Source organism: Brienomyrus brachyistius, unplaced genomic scaffold (genome assembly GCF_023856365.1).
Source record: "Brienomyrus brachyistius isolate T26 unplaced genomic scaffold, BBRACH_0.4 scaffold43, whole genome shotgun sequence".
Classification (NCBI taxonomy): domain Eukaryota; kingdom Metazoa; phylum Chordata; class Actinopteri; order Osteoglossiformes; family Mormyridae; genus Brienomyrus; species Brienomyrus brachyistius.
This window is the reverse complement of record NW_026042318.1, coordinates 1,785,424-1,795,007: the sequence shown is the minus strand read 5'-3', so window position 1 is coordinate 1,795,007 and position 9,584 is coordinate 1,785,424. Positions and strand designations below refer to the sequence as shown.

At 57.6% G+C, this 9,584-nt stretch overlaps 1 protein-coding gene across 1 annotated transcript; it reads left to right on the top strand.

Moving 5' to 3' along the window:
- Positions 1-553: 553 nt before the first annotated feature.
- On the top strand, positions 554-3,889 carry LOC125722858 (uncharacterized). The gene is made up of 3 exons (XM_048999068.1): positions 554-687; positions 1,295-2,062; positions 3,816-3,889. The coding sequence occupies exons 1-2, from the start codon at positions 600-602 to the stop codon at positions 2,038-2,040; spliced, it is 834 nt and encodes a 277-aa protein (XP_048855025.1). The 5' UTR covers positions 554-599; the 3' UTR covers positions 2,041-2,062; positions 3,816-3,889.
- The last annotated feature ends 5,695 nt before the right edge of the window (positions 3,890-9,584 follow it).

Genomic DNA, 9,584 nt, shown 5'->3' with positions numbered 1-9,584 from the left:
ACCTGTTGCGATTTCTGTAGCCAGCGTTCGGTGGACGCCGCTTCAGTAATCTACGCCCCCTCTCCGTCAGCAAACACACTACACCGCGGAACGCTGGTCAAGAATAAGGGTCAATCAAAACAGCCTTCGCTACTTTCAAACGCGAGTGTAGTACACACATATATATATACACACACATATATATACATCCGTGAGAGAAGAACAGGAAAACAGACAAATGCCTAACTAATTAACCAGCAGGAGAATGGAAGTGACAAAATAAACACCAAAATATCCCCCTGCTACACTCATTTTGAAGTAATTGTGCAACAATTTTTTCCCAGTCGCCATGCTTCGTCTTGCTTGTGCAGGTTATGCTTGCATTGAACTTACTTTGTAGACAATAAGATCCTGTCGGCATGAACTGTCTACTGTGTGGTAATTTGGAGAAATTACGCACGTTCCTTATCCCATCAGAATCTATAAAACTAACGCCGTCCGAATGTGGCTTAGCGCAGAGTTTAGAATATTTACGGTTTCCGGCCAACGAAGGCAGTTTGAAATAAAACAAAACAAAAACGTTAAACTTTCTGGATGCTCAAATACTTGCACTTGGCGAAATGGCAGAGCTAATTGAAGTAAAGGAGTGTTACGCGATGACATTTCGAATCCATCGCTCATTGAACCTGGAGAACATGGATCCAGAAGGTAATTAATAATTAAATGATAATAAAGTTGTAGCCACCGGTATGTGACAAACCAAATGAACGTCTGCATTGGCCTAATACTTGTTAGTTGATAAGTAGCTGATAAGTAAAACCTTTGAGTTTTGAGGTAAAATCACAGACCGGTTGAATAGTTCAACTTTTATCTACAGAAACCAATGTATTTTGTACTGCAAAGGGATGCACTGAAGTTTTAATATGAGAAAATGTAACGATGCGATAGGAAATGCTGTTCGGTATACTCCCCTTCACCGTGTTTAAATAATAAGAAAATAAAAAGGAAGATGACTATTAGTGCCAAAAGTGCAGGAATAAATGTGTTTCATTTAATATTAATTCACTTGGATATTTGTGAGAGTAAGCGTATTCATGGATGTTGTCTTTTTAGCTTTATGGGTAATTCTCACAATTTTATTTATCCGACAATCGGAAGCCCGTAGACTCATTTTAAACTTATTTTGTAGTACAGTGTTTATCCCGTTATTGTCAGAGCCCATGTTCTTATATATATATATATATATATATATATATATATATATATATATATATATATATATATATATATATATCTGTGTTCCATTTTGTCGCAGTTCATGAGTTTGTGGAGGATAAGTTCATCTCCATTCTGGTCGTGAACTTCGAGAGCAGCTCACTGACAATGGAGAACTTCCAGTCTCTGGCCCTCAGTGTCCCTTCATTTTATTGGCGACTCACTGGGGAGCAGTTGGATCCCAGTCTATTGCGCATAGCACCTGCACGGCTGGAAGTAGTACATCATGGTGCAGAGACTGGTATCCAGCATGGGAATGGAGAGTCACCAGCTGAGGAGAATGCCCATTACGGACAGGGGCTGCCGTCACCCAGCTCTGCAAGGGAGGCTTCCCCTGCAGCTCCAGCATCCACGACTGAGGATGCTAATGGACTCCTCGAGGCTCATCCCTTGGCCTGGGGTGAAGATGAGCCCTTATCTGTGGCTTCTGAGGTTGAGCCAGAACATGGTGAATCCTCCAGCTCCACCTTCTGGATCCCCGCGGGCCCTAACAGCACGTGGCAGCAGGTTGAGATTGAAGGCCAGACCTTTCTGCGCAAGCTGGATGAGCTCAGCCTTCCTCAGGGATTTTGGAGCATCACGGACTACGCTGATGATCACACCATGGTCATGTCCGTGCATGTCTGCGTGCGTGTCCGCAGTTCTCTGCGGACATGGAATGTGAGGCGGGAGGAGAGGCCTCCTCACAGGCCCGCTGGCACCAGTCAGAGGAAGCGTAAGGCCAAGCCCGACGACAACAGTGGCTCCAGCTCACCTCCACCACGCAAGAGGCCCATGCGCTTATGACTGCATTCCACGTTTTTACACTGTGAGTTACATTTACAATTTAGTCAGTTACTTGATAAATGACCAAATAGTAGTTGCTGCGGTATATATTGTATACGTTTGCTGAACTGGAGTTTTGTGCGTCCTTACAAAGTAATAACTGTAAGCATTCTTTAAGTATGAAAGAGTTTGGGGCATTGTCATCTGAAGGAGACGGCCCCGTGTCCCCATAATTATAACTTTATACTATATTTCTGCATGACTGAGTATTCAATGAGTACCTGGTACTCGCATCACATATTTACCATTTATATCAGTCTCCAAAGTACTTAGAGAGTTAAGGCTGGTCTTCGTTAGTTCTTAGTGATTGAGCTTTTATTCTTCTGTAATACTCCCCAAGTCCCTCACTCTACTCAATCTCTGTACTCTTTGGTAGTGAATGAGTCATTGTCACTAACTGCAAAAGTTTATGGATATTAAATGGCAAACATAATGCAGACATATGTAACATAGTGTGGTGTTTGCAGTAAGTTCGGCTTAGTGGAAAAAGCCCAATTACTAACCCTGACTTCTACTTCGCAGGCAGGCGGCCCCAAGTCGCGTCCCGGCGGGCAGGCGGCCCCAAGTCGCGTCCCGGCGGGCAGGCGGCCCCAAGTCGCGTCCCGGCGGGCACGCTGCCAGAAGTCAAGTCCCGGCGGGCAGGCGGCCAGAAGTCAAGTCCCGGCGGGCAGGCGGCCCCAAGTCAAGTCCCGGCGGGCACGCTGCCAGAAGTCAAGTCCTGGCGGGCAGGCGGCCCCACGTCAAGTCCCGGCGGGCAGGCGGCCCCACGTCAAGTCCCGGCGGGCAGGCGGCCCCACGTCAAGTCCCGGCGGGCAGGCGGCCCCACGTCAAGTCCCGGCGGGCAAGCGGCTCCACCCGGCGGGCACGCTGCCAGAAGTCAAGTCCCGGCGGGCAGGCGGCCCCAAGTAAAGTCCCGGCGGGCAGGCGGCCCCAAGTAGCGTCCCGGCGGGCAGGCGGCCCCAAGTCGCGTCCCGGCGGGCAGGCGGCCCCAAGTCGCGTCCCGGCGGGCAGGCGGCCCCAAGTCGCGTCCCGGCGGGCAGGCGGCCCCAAGTCGCGTCCCGGCGGGCAGGCGGCCCCAAGTCGCGTCCCGGCGGGCAGGCGGCCCCAAGTCGCGTCCCGGCGGGCAGGCGGCCCCAAGTCGCGTCCCGGCGGGCAGGCGGCCCCAAGTCGCGTCCCGGCGGGCAGGCGGCCCCAAGTCGCGTCCCGGCGGGCACGCTGCCAGAAGTCAAGTCCCGGCGGGCAGGCGGCCCCAAGTCGCGTCGCGGCGGGCAGGCGGCCCAAAGTCGCGTCGCGGCGGGCAGGCGGCCCAAAGTCGCGTCCCGGCGGGCAGGCGGCCCCAAGTCAAGTCCCGGCGGGCAGGCGGCCCCAAGTCAAGTCCCGGCGGGCAGGCGGCCCCAAGTCATGTCCCGGCGGGCACGCTGCCAGAAGTCAAGTCCCGGCGGGCACGCTGCCAGAAGTCGCGTCCCGGCGGGCAGGCGGCCCCAAGTGGCGTCCCGGCGGGCAGGCGGCCCCAAGTGGCGTCCCGGCGGGCAGGCGGCCCCAAGTGGCGTCCCGGCGGGCAGGCGGCCCCAAGTCGCGTCCCGGCGGGCAGGCGGCCCCAAGTCGCGTCCCGGCGGGCACGCTGCCAGAAGTCAAGTCCCGGCGGGCAGGCGGCCCCAAGTCGCGTCGCGGCGGGCAGGCGGCCCAAAGTCGCGTCCCGGCGGGCAGGCGGCCCCAAGTCGCGTCCCGGCGGGCAGGCGGCCCCAAGTCGCGTCCCGGCGGGCAGGCGGCCCCAAGTCGCGTCCCGGCGGGCAGGCGGCCCCAAGTCAAGTCCCGGCGGGCACGCTGCCAGAAGTCGCGTCCCGGCGGGCAGGCGGCCCCAAGTCAAGTCCCGGCGGGCACGCTGCCAGAAGTCAAGTCCCGGCGGGCAGGCGGCCCCAAGTCAAGTCCCGGCGGGCACGCTGCCAGAAGTCAAGTCCCGGCGGGCAGGCGGCCCCAAGTCAAGTCCCGGCGGGCAGGCGGCCCCAAGTCAAGTCCCGGCGGGGAGGCGGCCCCAAGTCAAGTCCCGGCGGGCAGGCGGCTCCACCCAGCGGGCACGCTGCCAGAAGTCAAGTCCCGGCGGGCACGCTGCCAAAAGTCAAGTCCCGGCGGGCAGGCGGCCCCAAGTCAAGTCCCGGCGGGCACGCTGCCAGAAGTTAAGTCCCGGCGGGCACGCTGCCAGAAGTAAAGTCCCGGCGGGCACGCTGCCAGAAGTAAAGTCCCGGCGGGCAGGCGGCCCCAAGTAAAGTCCCGGCGGGCAGGCGGCCCCAAGTCAAGTCCCGGCGGGCAAGCGGCTCCACCCGGCGGACACGCTGCCAGAAGTCAAGTCCCGGCGGGCGGGCGGCCCCAAGTCAAGTCCCGACGGGCGGGCGGCCCCAAGTCAAGTCCCGGAGGGCGGGCGGCCCCAAGTCAAGTCCCGGCGGGCGGGCGGCCCCAAGTCAAGTCCCGGCGGGCACGCTGCCAGAAGTCAAGTCCCGGCGGGCAGGCGGCCCCAAGTCAAGTCCCGGCGGGCAAGCGGCTCCGCCCGGCGGGCACGCTGCCAGAAGTCAAGTCCCGGCGGGCGGGCGGCCCCAAGTCAAGTCCCGGCGGGCGGGCGGCCCCAAGTCAAGTCCCGGCGGGCACGCTGCCAGAAGTCAAGTCCCGGCGGGCAGGCAGCCCCAAGTCAAGTCCCGGCGGGCACGCTGCCAGAAGTCAAGTCTCGGCGGGCAGGCGGCCCCAAGTCAAGTCCCGGCGGGCACGCTGCCAGAAGTCAAGTCCTGGCGGGCAGGCGGCCCCAAGTCAAGTCCCGGCGGGCAAGCGGCTCCACCCGGCGGGCAGGCGGCCCCAAGTCAAGTCCCGGCGGGCAGGCGGCCCCAAGTCAAGTCCCGGCGGGCAGGCGGCCCCAAGTCAAGTCCCGGCGGGCAGGCGGCCCCAAGTCAAGTCCCGGCGGGCACGCTGCCAGAAGTCAAGTCCCGGCGGGCACGCTGCCAGAAGTCAAGTCCCGGCGGGCACGCTGCCAGAAGTCAAGTCCCGGCGGGCAGGCGGCCCCAAGTCAAGTCCCGGCGGGCAAGCGGCTCCACCCGGCGGGCACGCTGCCAGAAGTCAATTCCCGGCGGGCAGGCGGCCCCAAGTAAAGTCCCGGCGGGCAGGCGGCCCCAAGTCAAGTCCCGGCGGGCAAGCGGCTCCACCCGGCGGGCACGCTGCCAGAAGTCAAGTCCCGGCGGGCGGGCGGCCCCAAGTCAAGTCCCGGCGGGCGGGCGGCCCCAAGTCAAGTCCCGGCGGGCGGGCGGCCCCAAGTCAAGTCCCGGCGGGCGGGCGGCCCCAAGTCAAGTCCCGGCCGGCGGGCGGGCGGCCCCAAGTCAAGTCCCGGCCGGCGGGCACGCTGCCAGAAGTCAAGTCCCGGCGGGCACGCTGCCAGAAGTCAAGTCCCGGCGGGCAGGCGGCCCCAAGTCAAGTCCCGGCGGGCACGCTGCCAGAAGTCAAGTCTCGGCGGGCAGGCGGCCCCAAGTCAAGTCCCGGCGGGCACGCTGCCAGAAGTCAAGTCCCGGCGGGCAGGCGGCCCCAAGTCAAGTCCCGGCGGGCAGGCGGCCCCAAGTCAAGTCCCGGCGGGCACGCTGCCAGAAGTCATGTCCCGGCGGGCACGCTGCCAGAAGTCAAGTCCCGGCGGGCACGCTGCCAGAAGTCAAGTCCCGGCGGGCACGCTGCCAGAAGTCAAGTCCCGGCGGGCACGCTGCCAGAAGTCAAGTCCCGGCGGGCACGCTGCCAGAAGTCAAGTCCCGGCGGGCACGCTGCCAGAAGTCAAGTCCCGGCGGGCACGCTGCCAGAAGTCAAGTCCCGGCGGGCAAGCGGCTCCACCCGGCGGGCACGCTGCCAGAAGTCAAGTCCCGGCGGGCAGGCGGCCCCAAGTAAAGTCCCGGCGGGCAGGCGGCCCCAAGTAAAGTCCCGGCGGGCAGGCGGCCCCAAGTAAAGTCCCGGCGGGCAGGCTGCCCCAAGTCAAGTCCCGGCGGGCACGCTGCCCCAAGTCAAGTCCCGGCGGGCAGGCGGCCCCAAGTCAAGTCCCGGCGGGCAAGCGGCTCCACCCTGCGGGCACGCTGCCAGAAGGCAAGTCCCGGCGGGCGGGCGGCCCCAAGTCAAGTCCCGGCGGGCGGGCGGCCCCAAGTCAAGTCCCGGCGGGCGGGCGGCCCCAAGTCAAGTCCCGGCGGGCGGGCGGCCCCAAGTCAAGTCCCGGCGGGCGGGCGGCCCCAAGTCAAGTCCTGGCGGGCACGCTGCCAGAAGTCAAGTCCCGGCGGGCACGCTGCCTGAAGTCAAGTCCCGCCGGGCACGCTGTCAGAAGTCAAGTCCCGCCGGGCACGCTGTCAGAAGTCAAGTCCCGGCGGGCACGCTGCCAGAAGTCAAGTCCCGGCGGGCACGCTGCCAGAAGTCGCGTCCCGGCGGGCACGCTGCCAGAAGTCGCGTCCCGGCGGGCAGGCGGCCCCAAGTCAAGTCCCGGCGGGCACGCTGCCAGAAGTCAAGTCCCGGCGGGCACGCTGCCAGAAGTCAAGTCCCGACGGGCAGGCGGCCCCGAGTCAAGTCCCGGCGGGCAGGCGGCCCCAGGTCAATTCCCGGCGGGCAGGCGGCCCCAGGTCAATTCCCGGCGGGCAGGCGGCCCCAGGTCAAGTCCCGGCGGGCAGGCGGCCCCAAGTCAAGTCCCGGCGGCCAGGCGGCCCCAAGTCAAGTCCCGGGCGGGCAGGCTGCCAGAAGTCAAGTCCCGGGCGGGCAGGCTGCCAGAAGTCAAGTCCCGGGCGGGCAGGCTGCCAGAAGTCAAGTCCCGGGCGGGCAGGCTGCCAGAAGTCAAGTCCCGGGCGGGCAGGCGGCCCCAAGTCAAGTCCCGGGCGGGCAGGCGGCCCCAAGTCAAGTCCCGGGCGGGCAGGCGGCCCCAAGTCAAGTCCCGGCGGGCACGCTGCCAGAAGCATTTCCAGATTTAGACGGGTTTCCTCCCCGGGTTTTATTCATATAGTATTATCACTGGTGGTTTATGTTCATACTGTTGACATTAGAGCTGCAACTACCGACAATTTTTCTATGAATTAATCCATCGACTATTTAACCAATTGGTTGATTCACTTAACGCAGTAATTCACTTGTAACAGCGGGAGCTGATATGCAGGTGAGGGGAGCCAGAGATATTAAACACGGTTTTTTAAATTCGGTTATGGGAGCACCACATGCAGCTGTTTTGGTAGATAATGGAAGCAGGAAGTATTTTTTGTAAACTAAAAATTTATTGTGGGTAAACTTGGTATAAAGATGGTGGAGTGACAGTACTTTTATGTTGATTTAAAGCCTGACGAGTTTATTAGCTATAGTTTCAACTTTTAGTCCAGTTTTTTTTTCATTAGTTTCCATCTTTCAGTTTTATTTTGCAGTAATATCACTGGTCCCAAACAATCCCAATGCATACACACACATACTGGTACTGTCAATCAATGTATAATAAGTCAAGCTGTTTTAGGTGAACCCCATAATGTCCTGTAATAAAGCTTGTGATGAGATATCCCTCTTGTTTCTCCTTTGCAATGTGGTTATGTATAAACACATTCAGGAAGGAATCTTATCTGTATTCTTCACTTGATGTGGGTGTCACTATTTCAGTGATGGGTCTTTATTGTAAATATTTAGGTGTTTGTCACAAATACAGATGGATAGATAATAATTACATTAATTATTTAGGTAATACACAGAAGAAATGTGATCGAAAGGAGATTAATATGATGTAACATAGACCGCCAGCCGTAATGTTCTCGCTGTCTGCATGGGACCATGTTGTTCTTACAAGTGACCCCATTGAAGCACATCTCCAGGTTTTTAATGTTTACAGTCTTCATATCTAGATCAGCATCATTGCTTAATTTCAAAATTGCACGTAGGAGCTGCACAGTGGTTAGACCTGTTGCCTGACATATGTGGGAGGAAGGTTCAAGTCATGTCTGTGGATCTTGCATGTTCTCCAGGTGTCATGGGATTTCTTCCGGTTTCCCCCCACAGTCTAAAAATATTCCAAGGTTAACTGGAGTTGCCAAATTACCCATGTCTGAGTGGTGTGTGTGCCCTGTAACAGGTTGGCACCCCATCCTGGGTTATTCCGTGCTTTGTGCTCATAGCTTCCATGATAGGCTCCAGACCCCTTGTTACCTTACACAGGAAGTTCACCATTCCTGTCCAAAGCTTTGAGGAAGTTACAGGATCCCCGCGGATCTTTGAAAAGTATCAAAGTCTGTTTTTCCCCCCTTTTTTTTTTTCCCACGCACGTCACTGCCTATAGCACAGGGGGCAGTGTGTACCCGATAGGCCTATATGCACGCCATAGAAAATGAAGATATAGTGCTGCATGTGCATAGCTGGTGTGTAGCAGGTTTCCCTTAAAATGGTAGAAATGGTAAATGCAAATGATAAGTACTGTGGCTGGTTGAAAAAGACGACTAAAAATGTCTAAAAAGCGCAATACAACCTTTGTAAAAAAGTTATCAAACTGGCAGCAATGGGCTCTAAAGCCATCGATGCACATATCAAGGGAGAGAAGTACAAATATTTTGTCAATAGTCGGACAACTGTCCCCATTCAGTTTTTTACCAGTATTGGCATTGCAAGCACAACCTCTACAGATAGGCCTACACCCGTTTTGGCAGTGTCTCCGGATCCCACAACAAGTAATGCCTTCAGTATATTCTCCTCAACCGACACTGAAAGCAGAAGTGCTATGGGCTTTGCCAAAACATTCGCTTGTGGTAGGGATAAAACCGCTTTTCTTGCATGATTTGGACTCGCTCCATATATTAAAAGGGAGCTTCGTTGTCATGTTTGACGTAAGTATGAACAGGACCATCAAAAGAAAACAACTGCATGTGCATGTCAGGTATTGGGTAAATTATGAGAATGGCTCTCGAGTGCAGTCCTGGTATCTGGGATCACAGTACATGAGCCACTCCACCGCTGAAGACTTACTGGAGAAGTTTAAGGTAAGCCATTCAATAACATTTAAACTCATTAACGAACCCACTCTGAGACGACGAGCGAAGGAGAAGAAAGAGCAGTTGGTGGTCTTAAATGCAGATACTGCATAGACAAACAGGCGCACACATACACAAGCATATGTTCCCACCCTCATGCACACATAAACAAATATTTACACATTCACCCAACATAGAGAGATGTACACATACTCTCACTCCCCATATATACTCTATGTGGACCCCTATTTTTTCCTCTGGCGAGGAGACCAGAAGACCACCCCGGACCCTGCAGCAGCCGAGAAGCCCACCAGCCCAGACCCCGACCGGACGGCCAGCTCTTCCTCTCAGCCCCCAGCTCCAAATGTCGAACAGAGAACGGGGGTGTGAAAAGACCCCATGCCCCCCTTCGCCCACTCAGATGTGGTGTTGGTGCATGTTCTAAAGTGCTTTTAAAACGGGAAGGGCATGGCGCTAACTACCCCCTGCCAACCAACAGCTGGTGTTAACTCAGCCCCCCCG

Excerpts from the sequence above, each read along its gene's own strand:
- LOC125722858 (XM_048999068.1), top strand. The coding sequence starts at position 600 with ATGGCAGAGCTAATTGAAGTAAAGGAGTGTTACGCGATGACATTTCGA. Across the intron at positions 688-1,294 it reads GGAGAACATGGATCCAGAAG|TTCATGAGTTTGTGGAGGAT; the intron begins GTAATTAATAAT and ends ATTTTGTCGCAG.